This window comes from Canis aureus, chromosome 1 (assembly GCF_053574225.1).
Source record: "Canis aureus isolate CA01 chromosome 1, VMU_Caureus_v.1.0, whole genome shotgun sequence".
NCBI classification, from domain to species: Eukaryota; Metazoa; Chordata; class Mammalia; order Carnivora; family Canidae; genus Canis; species Canis aureus.
Window position 1 is genome coordinate 93,261,150 of NC_135611.1, and position 22,453 is coordinate 93,283,602.

The 22,453-nt window shown below is 41.4% G+C and overlaps 1 protein-coding gene and 1 long non-coding RNA gene across 42 annotated transcripts in view; one reads left to right on the forward strand and one right to left on the reverse strand.

The window, feature by feature from the left end:
• The window catches only part of GLIS3 (GLIS family zinc finger 3), a 548,443-nt gene that overhangs the window by 301,602 nt on the left and 224,388 nt on the right, over nt 1-22,453 (reverse strand). For 34 of the 41 annotated variants that reach the window (XR_013385993.1, XR_013386010.1, XR_013386000.1 and 31 more), the window contains one exon: nt 88-295. The exons of 1 other annotated variant lie outside the window; for it this stretch is intronic. Coding sequence is in view for 36 of the 40 variants with exons in the window: in XM_077908856.1 (XP_077764982.1) it covers nt 88-295 (208 nt within the window). In the remaining 4 variants the exon portion in view is untranslated. Of the gene's footprint in view, nt 1-87; nt 296-9,012; nt 9,177-22,453 lie in introns of all 41 variants that reach the window. 6 more of the 41 variants (XM_077908879.1, XM_077908887.1, XM_077908916.1 and 3 more) reach the window with 1 other exon arrangement.
• LOC144289793 (uncharacterized) lies at nt 13,524-19,022 on the forward strand. Its single transcript, XR_013357780.1, has 3 exons — nt 13,524-13,634; nt 18,157-18,283; nt 18,794-19,022. It is a non-coding gene; the product is annotated as an uncharacterized LOC144289793 (long non-coding RNA).

The window sequence follows — 22,453 nt, forward strand, 5'->3', positions numbered from 1 at the left end:
CTGTGTGTGTGTGTTCAGCAGGGAAGGGAAAACACATGTGGGGTGTGATTATACCATAAGAAGGGGGAAAAAAAAGTAACATGAGACCTGGTATCTGAAGGAGGTATATTCAGGTTGGCAGCATTCATTGCCCTCTGTAAGCTAGGACTGATCTGGTTGCATGCTGTAGAGACCTGGCTTGCTGGAGGTGAATTGGGTCCCAGTCGCTGAACCATCATGGGACTGCTGGTGACCACTAGATTGTTGCAGCTGCCTTTTCCAATGGACTTGCACTGAGGCCCAAAGCCAAGAGCCCCTAAAAACAAATGAATCAGGTTAGCTTTCATGTGCCTTACATCAGAAATCAGTAAATACACACACTTGCCCACTTATATTAGGACTCCTCTTTAAAGATAGTCCTTGGATCACCTTTTTGTTCATTTTTAGTATTAGTGATACCAAAAGCTTTCTGTATTTCCAATGAAAAAGCCATTGCTACAATAAAAAAACTTCGATAATCACCATTCATACAAAATGTGCTTACATTTTGCTCCTTCTATGCAGAAGCACCTAGCTATTAAGAATCATATTTTATTGTCTCCTTACCTAAAGAGTTAAGGTGATAAGTAGATGGGATTACTTATATCTAGAAGTCTCTTCTAGAATGGCTAATATATTGAATTGGCCAGCAAGGAAAGTTGACACTGCTGAACACTTATTTACTTCATTTACTTCCTTCCAATTCTGGCCTTCCAAAAAGTTTAAAGGGATATAGTCTGGCTGTGTCCCTCTAGTCCTGATTTCTCCTCTTCATTCCAGTACATTGTCATTGGACATATACCCAATTAAAAGAAAATCAGGACGAAAGAGCCATTAACAAAATACTCATCCTAAAAGCAGCATGGTAACCAAATTCAACACTGATTTATCATCTCATTAGTAACAATCTTCAAATGTAGTAAAATGTGGTACATACCCAAAGGAGGAAGAAAAAAAGAAACCCCCCAAAATCTGTGTCATTATGGAGAAGTGAAAAACATAAGCCAGAAAGTCAAACACAGCCATGACTCATTTATAAGAAATAATAATAATACTGGTTGAATCATTCTAGACATTCTTTTCACATGGATGTGCTTTTTTCAAACATTTTTTGCAAACTACCTGGTCAAGCCTCAGTGTGCACTGGTGTTCCCATTTCAAACAAAAATAAGCATAATGTCAGATTTTAACAAATTAAACTCTAAAATTTTCTCATCAAATTCCCCGTACTTCTCATTGATGTATCAAAATAAGTGGAAAATCATCACAGTAACTCTCCTTTAGCCCCAGGGGACATAATTTCCTATTTTGTTTTTCCAGAAATTAAATAAATAACCAAAAAATGACTTTGTCATCTTTAACATTCTCTTCCAAGAGCCCACAAAGCTGAAGAATAAACAGACCTTAGAGCAATCACCATGCTCTCATCAATGAAACCACATCTCAAAAATGCTGAGAGAGTTGCAATGTTTTTAATTGGCAGGAACCTGCTGTTTAGTCCAGCACTCTGGGAAATCCCAGTGGTAATTCACTTGCCCAAGGCCACACAGGGATTTAATGACTGAGCAGAAATGGATTCCATTATAGTGTATTTTCATGGTGCCTATGTGTTTAACTTTAGGTACTAGATGCTTAGTTTCTTTCTTGGATACTTGCCAAGATCATTAGCTCCAAAAGAAATTTCTCCCTGATTTTTTTTTTCAGACACATAAACCAGAACCTTTCCCTCTCCCCCTCCCACTGCCACTTCTTTCTGATGTATTTTCTTGTGCCTTGAAAGACCAATCATAGATAGTCTCTCCGTTTTCAACGCACGTATAACAGTACCATCAGGTCTCCATTTTGACATCAAAAGTAGTGGGTACATTCTTATGCAATGATCATAAACTTAGTATCTTTATGAATTCCAACAAGCTACATGCCATTTGCTTTTCATAGTCTTTTTTTTTCTTTTTTTTTTACCTCGGAAAAAGGCAATGTGATGGTTCATACCCTGGTCCAATATGTTAAGACACCTGAATTGCCTCCACAGGTTCCATCACCACTAGCCACTGCTATTAAAAGCAACATCAGATGTCAGATATTCCCATTAAATTCAATATCATCTATTCATCTGTCATTTAATGCCTGGTTCTCTCTCAATAAAAAGGTTCTAACATCTAACTTTAAAACAAATACATATTAACAGCTGGAACAGCACAACCAAGAACTACCACTTGATGACAAAGCATACTGACACTTTCTTCCATCGAAGCTAAGATGCCATATATTGTAAGGGACAGTATTATTTTATGTGCCAGTAAGAACACACGCCACCACTGTAACTAGCGCATGGTATCGAGATTTCAGAGAGGTTCTGATGTAGAAAAATGCACACCTTAAAAATCAATAAATACAAATACAGTTGCTGAAAATTTTCACTTATCCCTTGTCTTGTTCATGCTCTCCTCTCTGCTGGGCACACCCTTACTGTAATTTGTCTACCTGGTAAGCACCTCTCGGTCTTCATGCTCTCAATTCAAAGGTCACCTCCTCTCCTGCTACCCCTTCCCCGTTGCCAGCTGGGCAGATGTGACCAAGTCTCCTTTTTGTTCTCCCACCATCTCTCATAGCACATCTGCTTCAGCACCTTTAAGGAACTGTCATGTTTACATGCCTGCCACTTCCTCCTCTTTTATATTTTACTGCTTTTAAAGACAAAGATCCTGTTTGAAGCAGCTCTGCTTCCTCAGCACGTAGCCCAGGGCCTATAACACGTACACACCAAAGTCTGTCAATGAAGTTAAGAATGAATTAATGTGGATACAGAGAAAAGATCAGTGGTCCCAGGGACAGGGGCAGTGGGGAACCTATGGTTCCCAGGTATAAGATAAATAAGTCTTGGGCATTGATGTACAGCAAAGTGACTATAGTTAATAATACTATATTGCCTATTTGAAAGCGGTTATGTGAGTAAATCTTAAAAGTCCTCATCACAAGGAGAATAATGTGTGTAACTATGTGTAGCGATGGATATAAGGCTTATTGTGGTGATCATTTCACAGTGAGTATAAACAGTGAATCACTATGCTGCACACCTGAAACTAATACAGTGTTACATGTCAATGATGCCTCAATGAACACAAATTTTAATGAATGAATGAAAATAAAAGACAGTTGTACATGAATATTTAATACTCACACATTATTTCCACTGAAACCTCCTGGCTTAAAAAACCTCCTGGTTTTTTATTTAAAACAGTGCCAGTTTTCAAAAACAAACTCCAACTAAGCCAATCCCTTGACACTTCTCTATAGTACTGCTAACTGGGTCAGAACTGAGGATGAAGCCCATGGGGATCATAATTACAAAGCCATCTTCCTGGGTGAGAATTTTACACTGGTCAAGGCTGCCTTTGTAACTCTCCACCCTGGATTCACACATTCAAATGATCTCCCCACTCTCTAATACTGAGACATTCATCTCCCCCTTCCTGGCATCCCCATCGTTTTGGCTACTTTGGCTACACTCCCAAATTCACTGGCCACCAAAAACCTCATCTAATCACAGAGAAATGACAGCTTCTGAAAGGTATCATAAATGGCATCCTTGAAGCATGAGGGTGAGCAGTAAATTTATGGGAAACAAGTAATGTTTGTGGCACAGTGGTGAGAATGTTCTGGAAAATGGTATCATTTGGTTCACAAGTGGAGGCAAATGATACTTTGACCAAGACCTATGGCACTCAATACAACCATCCAACTCTAATATTGTTTTCATAGTGCCAAACATAACGAACACCACCAGACTGGCTGGAACCACACTGTGCTCTGGGCTCTGAAGACAGCCTGCCTTGGGGCTGACTTCCTGCACCCACGCTGGTCATGTGACTTGGGCAATTACTAAAGTATATGTGTGCCTCATCCCTATCCTTCTCACCTGTAAAATGGGAACAAAAATAACACTACCTCCCCCAAGATTGTTGTGCATCTAGTATCAATTATATATATAAAGGACTCTGCACATCTTCCAGCACATAGTAGGTATTCAATGGATGTCAGATGTTATTGTCACTACCCTTACTATTACTGTTCACACCTCTCACTGATTTTTGGTCCACTCTCTTTCTTGAAGGGCAAAACAGTTCCTTATAATTCTTTGCACAAATCAAGATAGTGAATGATGCTATTTCATTCTCTACCCACTTTAAGGCTCGAGCCTACGTTTTAAAAACAGGTGTCATCACAGATAGAAGAAAAGTCTTCAACTGGCCAAGTTTGAATGTTGCTTGGCTTGTCATTCCCTGAAAACAAACCATACAGCTTTTCTGTCTACCAGATGTGCCAACCACTTGTATGCTGGTTTTTGTTTTGAAATACCACTTATTTTTAGAGGCTGCATGATGTTTTTTTAAAAAATGTGTTTACTGCTCAAATAAAGATGACAGTAGATGGCCTTCTGAGTACTACATACATTCTAGCCAAGATCACTGTGTGCTGGTGGGGAGTGCAAATGTATTGCATTTTTGAGTTTCTGAACTGAGAGATCATCCTAGTAGGGGCATGTTTTTAATTAATGTCTTCGTTAGTTAAAAGGGTTCTTTTGAAGTCAAAGAGTTGATTATGTCGCAATTGCCCGTGCTGAGGCTATAGTCCTCAGAAGATTTGTGTTTACCCACTAGTTCCTCTAAAAATGACACAGATATGGAGGGAGACAGAAATGGCATATATATATATATATATATATATATATATATAGGAGGGAGTCAGGAAGAACTAATTCCTTATAATTCTTTGCACAGAAGAATTGGTTCTTTGGTTGTTACTATTCACTTAAGTGACACTTACCAAGTGCCAACCACAAGCCAGGGAGTCCCTGGAGACAGATGGACAGAGTCTTGGCCCCCCTGGAGCCCTCATTCTGGCTACAAGAAGGAGTACAAAGATGAGTACTCTTCATTACAAAAGAAGTGACCACTGCTTCTAGTTTGGATCATATGAGATGGCTTTCTTTCTTTCTTTTTTTTTTTTTTTATATAGTCACAGAGAGAGAGAGAGGCAGAGACACAGGCAGAGGGAGAAGCAGGCTCCATGCACCGGGAGCCCGATGTGGGATTCAATCCCAGGTCTCCAGGATCGCACCCTGGGCCAAAGGCAGGCGCTAAACCGCTGCGCCACCCAGGGATCCCCCAGATGGCTTTCTTTGTAGGCCAAACGTGATCTAATAACCTAACACAAATGCAGGGTGTTGTAGAGACAGAAATAATAATATACATCAGGATTTGAGTCCTGGCTCCCCAACTCACTAGCTGTGTGACACTGGACAAGGTCTTTTAAGTCTATGTGAGTGATGTCCTATTACCTCGAATGGGGACAGTAGCAGTACCTAACTCACAGTTTGTTAAAGATGATTAAAAGGATAAGTGTATATTAATATATACCTTACCACCATATATTGCCAATATAATATACACCACCATATACTACCAATACCACAATATGTTACCAATGTAATATATGCCTTACTACCTTTGAAGATCAGGGTTTCCTTCCCAGCCTTTCATTTTAAAACATTTGAAAACTATAGAAAAGTTGTAAAAATAGTAAAATAAACTCTGTTTTGTCTATGAATAAACTGTATTTACCTCTTCATCCATCCAGCTTTCTACATAAGCTTGCTTTTATTATTAATCTGTTGAACCATTTAAGAATAAATCATAGATTTTTGTCCTTCACTCCTAAATACGTAAAACCACAGTATAATTGTTAAATTCAAAACATTTAGCAAGGACATAATAATGGCATGTAGCATATCATTTATATTCAAATATTATCAATTATCCTAAGAACACCCTGTAGAGCAACTGTTTTCCATTCCAGGATCATGCATTTCAAGGAAAGGTTTTGAGGCTCATGCTGAGGTAGGTTAGTAAATCACAGAAAAAAAAAAAAAAAAAAAGAAAAAAAAACAACCAAGTGCAAATAAGCACAGTAGTTATAAGCATGGGTTAGCACCCCAGCTCCACCATGGACTGGCCATGTGGCCTTAAACAAATTACTCAACCTCTCAGTGCCTCACTGTCCTGCTCTCTAAAATGGGATCAACACTAGTACACACCTCACTGAGTTGTTTTGAGGGTTAAAAGATCTAACATATGTCATATGTTTAGGGCTTAGCACTTAATATATTGAAAGTGTTAATTATATTTTATTAAAGAATTTATCTCGGGTATTTCTGATATTGTTTATAGCATCTCTTTCCTCTGGAGTGACCAAGGACTATAGGTTGACACCTCTCTTTCCAAAACCTTCTCCTCAGCATACAGTAGACTTGTCCTTCTCTGGATGGGCCCTAGCCTTCAGGCCTCCCTCTTTTCTCATTGTCATTCTACCTTATTCTTAGATTCTCTCCAGCTTTCATTCATATGCTTCCCTAAAACTAGAAATAAGAAATTCTTGCATACTAAACATACTCAGCTTGCTATCTAGTGTTTTGTCAAACTGGTAACGTTTCACTGCTAAGATACAGTAGTGGCAACTTAATGACTATATGTGAGTGTGTAGTGTGTTACTCTGAAATACATTAAGGCAGGGGTAAATGGCTAAGAACACCAAATAATGAGAATCAGAATGACATAATTGGCTTTTCTATTCAGGGGTAAAGCATTTCAACTTAGCAAATGTTACAAATGCTCAAAATTGCACAAAACCTATGGGAGGTAAGGAATACTGGATATAGTATCCTGCCTTCATGTTGCTTACAGTCTGTAGAGACAAGACATACTCACCTAGGAACAATCAGATAATGAGACGGGACTGTACAGGATTAAGCATGAAGCTGAATCGTAGAAACAGGAATTCAGAGAAGGGAGAAATCTCCAGGCAACTCATTGACTAATAATAATTTTAACCATAAAGGCATTTCCCAAAGTCCTTCAGGGAGTCCAAGAGTATTCAATGGTAACACATAAGGCAAGATCACGGAGAGATCCATAGTCAAATAGCTTTGGGAAACCCTAACACAACAAAGGTAAACATATCTTTATAGTACAGAACCTTTACTCCCAGAGCCTTTAAAAATGCAAATGCAGGGGGCACCTGGGTGGCTTAGTTAAGTGGTTAAGCATCTGCCTTCTGCTCAGGTCATGATCTCAGGGTCCTGGGATGGAGCCCTGTGGGCTCCCTGCTCAGCAGGGAGCCTGCCTCTCCCTCTGCTACTCCCCTGGCTTGTATGTGCTCTCTCTCAAATAAATAAAATAAATCTTTAAAAAGTAAATGTACAAATGCACATAATAAAACTCCCAGAGGAAAAAAAAATAAAAAAATAAAAAAATGAAACTCCCAGAGGGGGAAATAATATGGAATGTGTATGTATATATATATATTTTTTTAATTTCCCTATAAGTTCACTCAAGACTGAAACAGTTCTTGGAAAATAATAAGCTAGAACATGGGGATCCCTGGGTGGTGCAGTGGTTTAGCGCCTGGCTTTAGCCCAGGGCGCGATCCTGGAGACCCGGGATCGAATCCCACGTTGGGCTCCCGGTGCATGGAGCCTGCTTCTCCCTCTGCCTCTCTCTCTCTCTCTCTCTCTGTGTGACTATCATAAATAAATAAAATTTAAAAAAAATAAGCTAGAACATGAAGGAAGAACAAGCACATGAACGAGAAGGAGATGACTGAATGTAGTCATGGAAACAGAAAGGAGGAGGCATGGCGTGTACTGGAGAGAGAAGAAGAGAAGTCAGGGCTGCCTGCAGGAGGAGGCTGTCTGACCAGGAGAAAGGAGAGGCAGACTGAAACGGCTGCTCTAAACCCCTGGAGACTCTGGTTGAACAGCTGGATGATATATATTTACCAATGGCCCCAAACCTAGTTGCACGCACATCAATGTTGCCAGGGAAGCTTTTCGAAACTGCAAATTTACAGGCTCCACCTCAAACCAAAAAAGTCAGATGGTGCTGGTGCAATTGGCCCGCTGACCTTGTGCTGTAGGTAGTGAGTGGTACAGTCCTACCAGAGATCATGTCCACCCAGGAGACATTTGGAGGACACAGGGACCAAGGCTGGAGGAGCACATGAACCAGAAGCTGGTCACATTTTGGTAAACAACAGAATTAAGAAGGCAACGGTTATGGGAGCAAGTCAGAGTAAGATTGGAGTTTTATAATTGGTAGATAAAGATTCAGGAGATCAAGTTTTAAAAGGACAGGGGGATCACATAAAGACTATTTTCATGACTCTGGTCCAAAGTGAGTTACTTAGTCCCAGCCAATAAGTAGGCCAAATCTGAATCCAGATTAACAGAGATTCCCACGAGTTGTGCAGTTCTCATACCACGTTGCTCTTTGAAGTGCAGCTGGTATCTACCAAGTTCACCCTAAAAGAATATAACTTTCACACCAACACTCTGCTAACCTTAGTCAGCATTCAGGAATGTCAGCCTCCAAGTACAGAATCACTAGCATGACTCATTTCATCTGATCCCTGCATTAAATGGAATCGTATTTATACCCCAAGAGATTAAAAAATATCATATTCCTTTCGGTACCACTCAGTGCCCCAAATTCCTGGACATGAAGCCTCAATCTATCTCCCTACCACCAGGCACTCCTGATAAGGCGTTATTAATACACAGCTCCGAACCACCTCATAAAGATGTAAAGATATATTAAACAACATTCCTGAAGTTTATATGCTAAAGTCCCATCAGTCAGCTATGGTACATCAATTATCAACTAATTAGTACAGAGTGCTTATGCTGACCCTTCTGTTCTCCCTTGTAATGATTTGCCAAGTTAACCGAAAGCCGCTTTGCTCCATAGAGACTCTGAGTTTAGCAAGAGTGTTAAATAAAGTTCACCAACAATTAGCCTAGAAAACCAAAGAGAAAATGTAAGCACATTTTACTGCTTTTCCCTGGACAAATTTTCAAAAAATCCCATGGGAAGAGATGAGATATATTTGTTAAATAAGCAAAGCATTACTCTGAAAGGTGGAAGTAGCAAGCAGTACCGGTGCAGTTGGGGAACGTAGAGCTCCCTGATCAGGTATTTGTTTCCCGTGGCCCCACTCCAAGCTGAACGAGAGCATGTACCCCGGGGGACTGCAGGTACACAGATGGGCGAGATGATGCTTGCTTATGATCTAATTTAACAGGTTTATGCCATGGGAGTGATCTGTGAAAATGAAGGAGTTCAAGATAAAACTGTTATACTGACTCTATAAAGACAGAACTTCCATAAATAAGAAAGGCTGGGAGCAGAGAAGGGAGGGCACACACTTTAATGAGATTTTTAGTAGGCCATTCAAAAAATTATGGCTTTAAAAAACCAGTATATTATGACTACCCATGGAGATTCTGAGGTGTAGTCCATGCCTCCGTTTCCCTTGATCAGGTCACATTTATTGAGCACCTTCTGTGGGCTTGGTGCTGTACAGGGCAAGTGGAGCCCCTGGCTGGTGGGTTAGTCCTCAAAGAGCTTCTGACCAGCTGGAGAGTTGTAACCAACACATGGATGAGGAAACACACCGGATCTTAAACTCAGTAGCCATGGTGCTGAGCACACAAAGTGTCCAAACAAGACCAAGACCTGTGTATACAGGGGAGGAGTAGGATTTGATCTGAACCTCTTGATGCTAGAGGGGAGAAGGCAGCCCAAAGAGGGCAAAGTGGTGTGGGGGCAGCATGAGCAAGGAGCAGGGATGGAAATGCTAGGGCCAGAATGGCTTCACTCACCAGCTATGTGACCTTGGGAAAGTTCCTTAAACTCTCTGTGCCTCTGCTTCCTACATGGGAAATGGGCATGGTACTTGTACCGACCTTCATAAGGCTGTTTGGAGAACTAAGAAGTCAATGTGTGTAAAACACTTAGCGTAGTATCCAGCACACAGGAAGCACTCTATGAGTTGTAGGTATTCCCAGTATTAATGATTCCCATATTAAAGGATTATCAGGTTATACAGGACATCCAAGACCAGCCTCCCTCCACTTCCCCCACCAAAAAAGCTATAGTAGGTGTTTAGGCATAGGTGTGGAGAGAGACTAGAAGGGGGGTAGTCTAACTACTTCCAGCACATACAGAGATAGAACAAAGACTAAAGGCAGGAAGCCAAGCGAGGAAAATGTTGTGATGATCTCAGGGTGCGGTGCTGAGGCCCTGGGGCAGGCCAGGCAGAAGCAAATGCAGAGTAACCCCAAATGGCCTTACAAAGGAAACAAAATATAAGGTTGTGGAAGGGCCTTTCAGAATTCTAAATCCCAATTCCAGGGCCTGTTACTAGATTCCAAACCATTCTCCAAAAACCAAGATCATGTCTTCCCTAAGATGTTTCTCTCCGCAAGTCAACCAAAAGCAAAGATGCGATAGGAAATGGCAAAGCTGGCCCACAGGTAGACTCCTCACTGTATGGACCAGTGGTGACTACAATTGTTGCTAGATCCTTGTCTCTGAATTACTCAATAGCTTGGAATATTGCTAGTTTGCCTTCCTCTCTCCACACTCCCTACGCGCGCACGCGCTCACACACACACACACACACACACACACACACACACACACGAAGAGAGTATAGTCTAAACTACTCAATATAAACCAATGGAACTTTTTTTTTCAGCATATAAGAGCTGGTTCAGAGGCAAAAATTCCATTTACTCCTTCCTATTAGAGATAACATCTTAGTTCTAAAAGGCAAAGCTTACACAGGCATCACCAAAAGGTGCTAGACTACCTTTGTTTGCCCTCAAACAGTAATTCCTCAGAACTGTCCAAAGAGACACATATTCTACCATAAATATTTTCTGTTACATATGCTACATGGGTTTGCAAGTCCAGATGGGATGCCCAGAAGCATCAGACCCAGAGAAAAGACAGATGATTATGGAGATTATACTTTTTTACATTAAAAACTCAGTCACCCATCTTCTAAGAACCAGACATTACCCAGCTTCCTACACCCAGAAGTCCCCCAGAGCCACTCAGGTGCCTCAGCAGCCAGATACTTTTTGCCTGTAGGCTATAGATTCTGGACTCCATGCTCCAAAAGCCCATTAGTAGCCCAGGTATATGGCAAGAAAATTTATTGAGCTATGCTTTGTAATTCGTGCTCCTTTGTCCCAGATGGGTTATTATAAGAGAGCTAAAAGTAGATACTCTTTGATTCCATCCTCTTTCCTAGACCGGTGCAAAATCCTAAATCCACTGAGATTATCCAGGTGCTCAAAAGCTATGGGGACAGAGAAGATTGCCTCTGAGGGGGAAGTCAGGAGAAGGGGAGAGTGCTCAGCTCAAAGTCAAGGAAGGCAGGGGGTGGGGCAGAGGGATGCATGCATAGGGAGGGTGTCCATGGCTGCATGACAAATGTACAAAGGCCAGACTCTAGGTCTGGGCTCCCAGCTCCAGCAGTTTCCTGTATCCAAGCAATGCATGGAACAGCAGACTTCTGGCCTTGACCAGGAGGCACCTCAGCAAGAACCTGTGGACCACGAGCCAGGAAAGCTATTGGAATGTTCTGCTCTGGACAAAGATCCTGGGGTCTTGTCTCACCCTGGCAAGGTAGTAATGACTAGGCACCCACGCGAAAATGACTGAGGTTAGATTTCCTGCTCATCAGCAAGATGGGGTCTTGGAGTCTCATTTGTTTTGATTTAAAGGAAATAATTTTAAAAACCATTTCTGGTACATGAACTGGTAAAGTAAATTACAAAAGTATTTACTAAAATACTTTTAGTGAGGGGGCGCCTGGGTAGCTCAGTCAGTCAGTTAAGGATCTGACTCTTGGTTGCAGCTCAGGGTCATGAGATCAAGCCCCACATCAGGCTCTGCACTCAGTGGGGAGTCTGCTTAAGATTCCCTCTTTCCCTCTGCCCCTCACCCACTGGAGCAAGCACACACACTCTCTAAAAAATAAAAATAAAAATAAAATATTTTCAGTGAGGATGACTGTTTACACTAAACTTAGCAAGATCATTCTAACTCTAAATTCTCAAAATATAGTCCATATAATTTGCCTCCAAATAAACTTATACCATCTAGTGTATAAAATCACTTAGCACTTAGAGATATGCATGTTTCAAAGTCACAGACTTTGAGAAATCAAATTATGTCTTAAGGTTGAGGAATCTGTGAGAAAATGAATCACTTTTGCTAAATTTCAGGAGTATCCGCTTGCCTTTCTTCTCTCTCATAGCAGTTAAATACTAGTCAGCCAAACCTACTCTTGTAGGTACTCATCTTGTGAAATATCCGGAAAAAAAAAAAAAGAATAATAAAAGGGAGGTATATCTTTTCTTTGTCTTCTTCTATCAAGTGCACCAAGCTATCTGTGGTGAAACCATCTCAAGGTTCCAAAGAGATTTTGCTCCTTGTTCAGAATTCTAGAACCAAGAAAATGGAAAACTTCTTCCTTCACTGTTTCAACACAGTGAGTACCTTTGTTTGGAAGGATTTTCCCACTGTCTTCTTTCAAAAATGTGTCAGTCAGAATGGTTTGAGGGAGGGTGGAAAAATATGGCGACTGGGACGGTGGTTATTGTACGTCAGGTAGGCCAGTGGAGGGGTGAAGATTGAGAAATCCTACTCCATGAATACTGGCTGCTCTGTCATCCAACACCAGCAACACAACGAACTGAAGTAATACCTCCGTCCCGTCCCGAGGAGGAAAGAATAAAGTCCGAAAGAAATTTGTAAAGAAGGCATACAATGCAGCTCAACTGACTTGTTTTTTGACACGCAGCCTTGAAAAGAACAATTTTGCCTCAGAGTCTTGGCAAATGCAAAATGATTTTTTTTGATAAGTTTTAACATGCATTTTACTACATGTGTGAAGAGAGCGAGAGTGAGAAAGGCCAGGTATCCAAAGACAGGGAGGCTGTCAGGTTTCTCTTTTCTGTGTCATTTTTGTTTAGTTGGTCAAATGAAAATTCAAAACCATATAATTAGATGGTTGTTTATACATGATTAAGCATGAGCTCATTGGACTTTACATGCCAAAAAGTCAGAGATGTGGTTAAGGGCAAGAAGGAACTATTAATAAAAGGAAATAAAGCTGTAATACATTTTTCACTTATGAATAAAAATAATTCAAAGGTCTCTAGATGGAAAAAGAAAGAAAAAATCAACCATGAGTAGGGGCAAGAAACCAGGTAATTTTATAAATGGTTAGAATTCATGTGATATAAAACATAAACCACTGGTACAAAAAAGCTCTTCCTCCTCTATGATCGTAATCCTATTTTTGTATCTCGTAAACATAACTCACAATGAGAACATAACAAAACATACCTGTATTATATTTCTTTAGAATTGTTCTGGGAAATGCTTAAGCAAGAATATGTTGTGCATTCAAAAGAGTTACTTGTTCTCTTCCTAACTGTCTTCACCAGTAATCCCCTCTGGAGAAACCAAGAGCTGTCAGCTTCCTTGTAAAAGGCAAGTATCCTTCACTGCTCACAAATGCAGAATTTTTCTTCCCCAAATGAAGTGAGCCCATCAAAATCAAGGTTAAACTGGCCATAAACTTCACACAGGTAAAGGAAATCTTCCCAGATCCCCCAGAGAATCTGTGATCATAGCTTGGGGCTTTGAAAAGTGGTGAATCAACTGCTTACAGAGATCAAACACCAAGCTCTGGATGAGGTGAGTGGGCCAAGTCTTTCATATGACAGAATGACCTGATCCAGGCTCAGCCTACTTATTCCACCTTAAGTAAGGTTTTCAAGCCACTACTACCACTTCCCCCTATTGCCAATACACTCCAATAGGAGTTACCCCCAGAGGCCACCTAGGCAAACGCAAAACAAACCCCAGAGACCCTTTGACTGTGTGTCCTGTATTCTACAACCAAACGACTCCTTGAGTTGTCAATGACTGGTACTTTTGCACATCATCGTTATAGTACAGCCTACCGATCAGAATGAGTAAAGCCCATAGGAAACCCAGCGTATGGTCCTTAAGACTGAAGTGAAAATGAACCTACTACCACTCAAAAAGTCCACAATGCCTAAAAAGCATAAACATTAACTTTTTCAGCCTGAGAGCAACGTCTCCAAGTAATATCAGTTCCCAATCTGTCAGAGAGACCTTCCATCTCAACCACCACCTCCCTCAACCCCCTCCTCTTCTCCCCTGCCCTCCCCACCCAAACCACACACACACACACTCACACACACACACACACACACACACACACGAACATCAATCAGCTCTGACTCCCAGAGTTATCATCAATCCTGTACATACATACCTGCCTACTGAAACTCGAATGGAATATACTTCATTTAAAGCCATAGGACATACCATAAAATACAGACACTCCGTAAAAGTTCATTTCCAAGAAACTAAGATGATCATAGAATAATACATCCCTAAAAAGGCACAGATATTTGAGACAAAGCACAATATTCACAACTAATTTGGCAACATTAACCCACAAGGCCTTATGTATTACCTGTGTGTCTTATGTGAAATACTAAAGGTAATTTTTAATTGTTGACCTAATTTGGTGAAATAAAGTTCTCAACATACTCATTTAGTGTTAAAATCCACCCACAGCTGAGGGAAAAACACACTTTCACAAAACAAATTCTTTATGAGCCAGAAATTAATGTCTTCTTGTGTGTAACATTGAAGGAAAAGGGAAAATCTTGCTAAATTAATATGTATTGATTATTTGAAATAGTTTAATATCTACTATAGTTCCAGATAAGAAATGTGATAACTTATTTCTAAACAATGTGTGGCATGTAACTCAAGACCTCTTTTCATCAATAATTAATATTAATAATTAACAAGTATAAACAACAAAAATACCTCTTGGAAATGTTTCTACCCAGCCCTTTCCTCATTCCAAAGCCTGCCTGTTGCCCCCCCTTTACCCTCTATGTGGGGTTAATAACTAAACTTCCCTCCTCTCTGACATGCAACACTACCCCGCAGCAATCTTCCCAAGAATGTGTGCACAAATGCATAAGATTGAAAAGAATAAAAGTCTTATCAAAGTCACCTGAATCTAACAAACAGATTTCTAAATTAGCATCTGCGGTTACAAACCCCTCAACGGTGAATTAGATTTTGCTCTAGTACAGAAATTCACCCCAAACACCTACGCTCCTACTTACAAATGGAATGTCTTATGCCTTTAATCCAGGGATTAGCCTCATAATAAAAATTACACAGTCCTCGAGATAGAAACAGCAGAAGGGGAGGATAATGCAAAAACTGCTCATTTAAAAAGAGGCCAGAGCCAATGCACTAGGATTTTATTTGGCAGTCATTCTGAAGAGCAGTCAGTTTGACTTTTGAAAACGACATTGTTTTCCTTTCTCCATGCTGTCTGCAGAAGAGCATCTTCAGAGTCAAACACATCTCATACCAAAGGTGCTCCACCATCTGTCTCTTAAACTTTTCTAGCCACCTGCCCCAGCACTTGATGTCCACATTTGTAAGCCCACTGAAATTCCTCTCTTCTAGCCATTCATTCCTTGGCCAAATTGAACACTATGCAGGTAATACTCTAAGTTCCTAAAATTCAACATCATTCTGTACTGTAAATTCTTACAGTAAATACAAATTCCACAGTCCCTGATCCCCTTGCTCCACATACCTCCAAACTCCACTCCATACATTACCATTATTCCTCCTGAAAAGTGATCAAATCCTCAGAGGATCACCTCATGCTTAAGTTATTCATGTTCCCAGGCTGTCTGGTCACTGACATTGAGAAAGGCTGCAAGGAAGCAGCCCTCTCACTGGGAGCTTCCCTACCATAGGCAGTGTCTGTTCGTGTAAAGGTGTGGGGATAAAGGTGTTTCTACCTTTGTCCTGGCTGGGGGCCTCAGACGCTGTGCAGAGTACTCTGCATAGATTTCCAGGGCTGGGGCATCCCCGGTGGCTCAGCGGTTTAGCGCCGCCTTTAGCCCAGGGTGTGATCCTGGAGACCCCGGATCGAGTCCCTCATTGGGCTCCCTGCATGGAGCCTGCTTCTCCCTCTGCCTGTGTCTCTGCCTCTCTCTCTCTCTCTCTCTCTCTCTCTCTTTCTGTGTCTTTCATGAATGAATAAATAAAATCTTTAAAAAAAAAAAAAAAAGATTTCCAGGGCTGCCTGCTCTTTGACTTCACAGTGTCTTGGTGAGCACAGTCAGGGACAGCAAGGACATTTAGCAAAGGCTGGTGTGCCAAGGAGAAAAGCATCTGACAAATGCAGCGGAGGAAACAATGTCTCCCTTCAAGTGGAAATGCTGGTGAAGTCAGCCAGCGCTGGCCGCACAAACAATGCTGGGCAGGTCATTAACTTGCCTGGTTCAGACAGCGGCGATGAGCTCACCCACCTTTCTGGAAGTGCTATTTCAGCCGCTGAGTTTATACAAATAAAACCCATAATTTTCTAATGGCTAAACTAGGAATGTGTTCGAAAATAGCTAAGTCTCTGAGAACCCTGCAAAAGCCACACAGGGAACTCACGAAGGTGAGTCTGGGAAGGTGAGTCTGCAGTCAGCTGTTCAAGTTTGCATACATCTTTATAATTGCTACATATGTATTACTTCCAAAATAATCAACCACAAAAGCAAAAGGGAATTTCTTTTTTAAGTTAGGTGGTTACTGCTGCATTGTTTTCTCCCTTTCTTTTTACCTTTTGCAAAAAGTAAGTTAGTCGTTAACCACACAAAGGAGTTAACATTTAACTTGAACACTGAGAGTGCTTTAGCTCGCAATCCCTCCTCCCCTTCTTTCTTATTATAGTGAAAAGAGGTTCAGGAAAACTCTTACTAATTATCGCAGATCCTAGAGGGATCTGACTGTATCATTTTGCTTGCCACACTCACAGGAGGCCCCAGGTCTTTCACACTCACCCCACTCCAGGCAGCCCAGAATTGCTGCCCACTCCGGCTCCCACCCATACCCCTACACTCCCTGTCATCAAAGATCAGCTCCCAGTGCCACCCACTCCTTGAAACAAACCTTCCAGATTCCTACTCCCTGCCCGCAGGTTACAGTGCCTTCTCTCTCCTGTAAAACCACAGGTCTTGTTATTTTTGCATCTTTTGTGTTACTAATCACTTCCACCTTGGGTATTACCTACACCTATCCCCCTTAACTGGCAGGTCTACAAGGATAGAGAATGTGCCTGATCCCCTAGAACGCCAGGCCTCAGCATCCTGCACAGGGCAGACGCTCACTGAGGGGACAGGTCATGCCCACACCACACACTTGCAGCATTTTAGAGGTGGGGGAAGGGCTCCAAGGAAGACAATATTTTATTATTTAAAATAGCACAGTTGCTGGGAGGCTCAGACATGGGGTGGCAGAGGGGATGCCTCTTTTCTGTTGCCCCTGCCATTCCTGAGCTGTTTTCTCCTCTCACTCCCCACTAGACAGACTACACCTCACTGAGCACACAGTTCTGCCCCATGGATGCAGCAAACTGTTGGCCTTGTCACCTTTTCTGTGAAGCCCCCTATGGAAACAGGAATCTAACACACTTCTCTCTCCTCCTCCTCTCCTTAGCCATTCAGAAGAACCACGACAGTGGTGCAGGAGTTACCTAGATATCAACATGGTGGTCTTATTTCCTCACCAAGAACTTACAACCTTACTGCTGCTGCTACTATTACTACTATTAATAAGAATAATACATCTATACATTAAAAATACATGACAGCGAACATTAATGGAAGGCTTAACTTGGTACCAGGGGCAGATGTCTGGCTCTATGCCTGGGTTAGCCCACTCACCTCACTAAACAATCCTGATTATTACCATCCTATTTCACAGAGGAAGCAATCTGAGGTTAAAAAACATAGTCACCTGAGAAAAGTGAGGAGTCAAACCCAGTTAGTCACACTCCAAAGTCACACAAGGGTGTCCAAGAGCTCATCCATTCTTAGCCATCACCCTCCATATAACTGCAGAAATACTATGAAGTGGAGAGGAGACAGGACAATTGGACACTGATCCTTCTCCCAAAACTTGAACATTCATGCACCCACAGCCTCTAACATCTTTGTTTCCACATATAAGCAATAGTCAGGAACAATACCATAACTGATTCTGTGTAGGTATCATAAATGCTGTTGTGTGCACACATAAGCAGGGGACACTAGTTTAACCTCCATAGCAGTGGTTAAATGTCTATCATATGATCCTTCTTCCTTACTTTCAGGAATTTTGGGTGGATAACATCAACATCCTTTGTTCACCCATTCATCCAGTGGTTAAACTGTCTGGTAGGAGCAGCTGAAACATAGATCAAGAGAATTATGGCACACACTGATGTCTGATAAAATAAGGTAAGATCTCAAAGCTGTTGGGACATTGAAGAGGATATGATAGTGATAATGACAGTGATCTTTAGGAACATAATATGAAAATACTCATCTGCACACACCTTACTACATAAAGGATTTACTAATTTTCTATTCATTTAACAGTCTTGAGTGCACACAATTCATCGGGATATACATAGGGATGTCAGAACATGATAGGTGTGTGTACATGCATGTACATGCACAGATACACACACATGCACACAGTCACACACACAGACAAGCACAAAGACAATGACACAATGAGTCAGGTGAAACAAGATGTGAATATGAGGTGCCCTGAATGAGCAACCTCCCATGCAGTCCAACATTTTACAGGGACCCTTTCTACTAGAAATCAACCTATCCTTAGAACAATACAAATAACTTTAAATGGAGTCTTGTCTAAAATTCTGCCTCAGTAACACAAGATTTTATCTTTCAAAACTGCACTGACATAAAAGCAGAGTCTAATCAGCTATCACCTATCCCCAGGTATGTGGCTGCACTCTGCAGGAAAAATAGTAACATAAGGAGGAGAGAGACGTGGATGTATGGGTAAGTGTGGTCAGCACTATGGAGACAAGAAGGGATAGGCCAGAGTCAAGTCACAAGGCCAGGAAGCCAAGTTTGGTCTGTAGCTGTGCAACTGTATGAACTTGACCAAACCACGTAGACTAAACCTCCTTGTCAAGCCTCGTTTGGTGAGATCATAAAATAAATTATCTAGCCCCCTAGCTGGGCAAAAACCATATGCTCAGTAAGTGTTCATTTTCTTTCCTCCCTGCAGATCACAATGAAAACCTTTCATCTCTCATAATCTAAAACGCTAACTTTAAACCAGAATAAATAATGAAATCATTTCAAGGACTTTCTTCATGAGAAAAGATGCATCCTTGCTCCCACCATGCTTTGAATTCATAAATTTACATGCCAAGAAGGAGTAATAGACATCATGTTTCCAACCTGGTCAAATTCAAGTCCAGAGAGATAAAAGTGACTTTCCCCGGGACACACAGCTAGTTAACGGCAGAATCAGTACAAAAATCCCAGTAGTCAGGCGCCCAACTAATCTCCCTTTCTACTATATCCTACCACTTCCATGGGACTGTCAGTTATAAATGATGCTTAATGGTGCAAATACCTCTGAAGCAGTTAAAAATGTCTTTCGCCTTCAAAATAGAATGAAGATGGCAGATGGCAGGCTCCTCCTACACAATGAGAATTGAATTTGGGACAGGAGTGTTCATGAAGAGATGAATAGTTGGAGAGAAAAGGAGTAAGCACAGACGAGGGGATTAGGAGTGAAGAGGGACACAGAGACCCCCTACCTTACAAGTGTGCCTAAAGAGAAGTCCATTTCGGTCCATTAATTGAGTCTGAAAACACCCCCGGACAGATTTCTCCTTCCTTCTGTTTATAAGCTTAGAGGATACAAAAGACACCACTCCCAGATCAGACAAAATCTATGAATTTTCAGGAAGAAAGAGAAATGAGATTGTTTACCTTCAGTAGTTTAAAAAAAGAGGTTCAGTTGGAGTTTGCTTAAATCTCGTAAACCTTAGGTTTTAGCAGAATCATGGCTGACCCACTGTCTTCAGTGGGAACCGTGCCCATTTGTTTATCTGCCAAATGTAAATCTGCCATAGAACCAATATTCAGGCTGCTCTGGGACAGTACGCATCTAGTTAAGGAATGCAGGTAAAAATCTAATTTCAACATATCAAACTTGACAGTGTAACTTTTTAAGATTCCCATCTCAAAGAAAGTTTACAAGCAATGAACGAGGCTATAAGGTAATGATTATGTCCTAGCATAGTAATAATTGCAGAACAATTGTCCAATTAGCAATCATGCACTGAGGGAGTTCCTTTGCATTGTGGCCTTACTGTCTTTGTCTCTGTTCTGAGGAAAAATTCTGCCTTCAGGAGTCTGAAATAATGAAAGGGCTCTTCATTATGTCAATGAGTTTGGATGGAGTCCCCATGGCACAGGAACCTTGCCTGGTAATGAAACACAAGAATCATCTGTTCCTAGTTAAACCTGCTCATACCCCTCCCATAGCTGGGAGAGGCCTAGTTGAAATCCCCAAGGAGAACCACTGGAAGGTGATAGGACCAGGGGCATCTGGGGTTAGGACCCTCAGTCCTCCTTGGGTCAAACTCCTCCCCTAAGGCCTCTCTAAAAAAAAAAAAAAAAAATCTGAAAAACATCATATAAAATTCTATAAAACTCTATTTGACAAGTATTTAGGGGATGACCCATTCATACAGGTCTCGTCTGCCTGGAAATTGAAGCTACAAACTCTCCCAATCCCATATCTCAACTAGTCAGCCAACCAGTAACAGTTTTTTTCCCACTGCCCATCAAGCCTGATAGGTGCCACCTCAGCAGCTGTGAAAACTACACTTCTTCCAACACCATTCAACCATAGTGTGCTAGCCTCAAGAAGGCAGAGCATAGCTCACCCAAAGGAAAAACTTTCTAGCAAGCAGAAGTGACTTGGAAACACTCTGTAAGACACAGCTCTTGCCCCCAGAGGAATACACGGAAGGGTTGCCAGGACACTGTAGACGAGGCAGGGTGAAGAGGCCACAAGGCAAGGTTCCTAAACTCCTTGCCAACACTGTGACATCCCCAAAGGCTTTAAAACCCAGTGTGGAGTTCTCAATTTTTATGTAAACTACGAGAATTTTCAATACTCTCATCCAAAGGCTTTCTGTGCCTCTCTTCTCTCTAGGCCCCTATACTCTCTGACATGAGGCAGGTAAATTAACTTTTCTAGGTCTCAGATTTATCATCACTCAAAGGAAGACAAGGGATTAAGGAACCTCTCACGTCCCCTCTAGCTCAAACATTTTCTGAATAAACGATGAGTTTACTCTCCTCACTTTCTACCAATTAAATTCCAGAAATTCCATCTACCTATACAATGCAACAGAATCGGTGACAAGTTACAATGTAAATAGGGCAAAAGCAATAGATTTCTTATATATTCTCCATTATGAGTTTTAAAGTGTAAAGGGAAATTTTTTAGGTTAAAAATACCTAGGAATAGGATGTAATATGAAGAAAACTACTTCTTTTTTCCTGAAGACATGAATAAATACAGACATATACATGTTCCGAGGTGTAAATACTAATATAGTATATTGCCTCTTCTAAACTATTTCATAACCTTAATGCACGGTTTCTCAGACTCTCATTACTGACACTTCGTGCCAGATAATTTGTATGTGTGCGTGCATGTGCGTGTGTGTGCATGCACAATGCAGAGAGGCTACGCTGGACATTGCAGGTTGCTGAGCAGCATCTCTAGCCTCCACCCACTAGATACCAGTAGCACTCCCCCCAGTTGTGACATCCAAAACTAAAGTCTGTCCAGACACTTCCAAATAACCGTGGTGGACAACATCATTCAGGTCAGGAGCCATGATTGATTGTGAAGTGCTCATGTACCCTTCCTTATTCACTACCTTGACAACAGATTCTGAAGTTCTTTTGGAAGAATAAACTCTACTAACTGTCCAAAAGGCTTTAAAGAAGAAAATACATGATAGAGCTAGGAAAGTGAAAATTGTGGAACACTAAAGGAAGGCTACAAAACGGAAGACAGAATAGAAGCAAAAGGTCATGACCTCAAACACAATGACAATCAGCACACAATGGTATGACAAAGGAGTGGAGGATAGGAGGGTACTCAGTAAACTGTAGTGGAGCAACTATTTACTGTTTGGGGGGTGGAGGTGGAAATCAAAGCTAAATCCTTATCACACTATTTTCTGGTTATGTATTGCTACATAACAAACCACTCCCAAATTTATGGTCTCTAAGCAACAATTTATTATTACCTTGTATGATTTACCTAGGGTGGACTGGGCTCAGCAGCATATGCTTCTCTCATGCCCTGTGGCCAGATGTCATCTAGGGCTGAAGGGGGCTCTGTATAGACTTCTCACATGCTGACTGTCCATGGGAACACCTCAACATGGCCAGGGCATAGGACTTGGGCTCCTAACAGCATGACAGCTGCCGTGGAAGAGGCTGTTCCCAGGCTGTTTAAAGACCATTCCTGCACAGGCACAGCATCACTTCTGCCATATACTATTGGCCAAACTAATCTTGGGTTCATCCAAATTCAAATGGGGCAAAGGA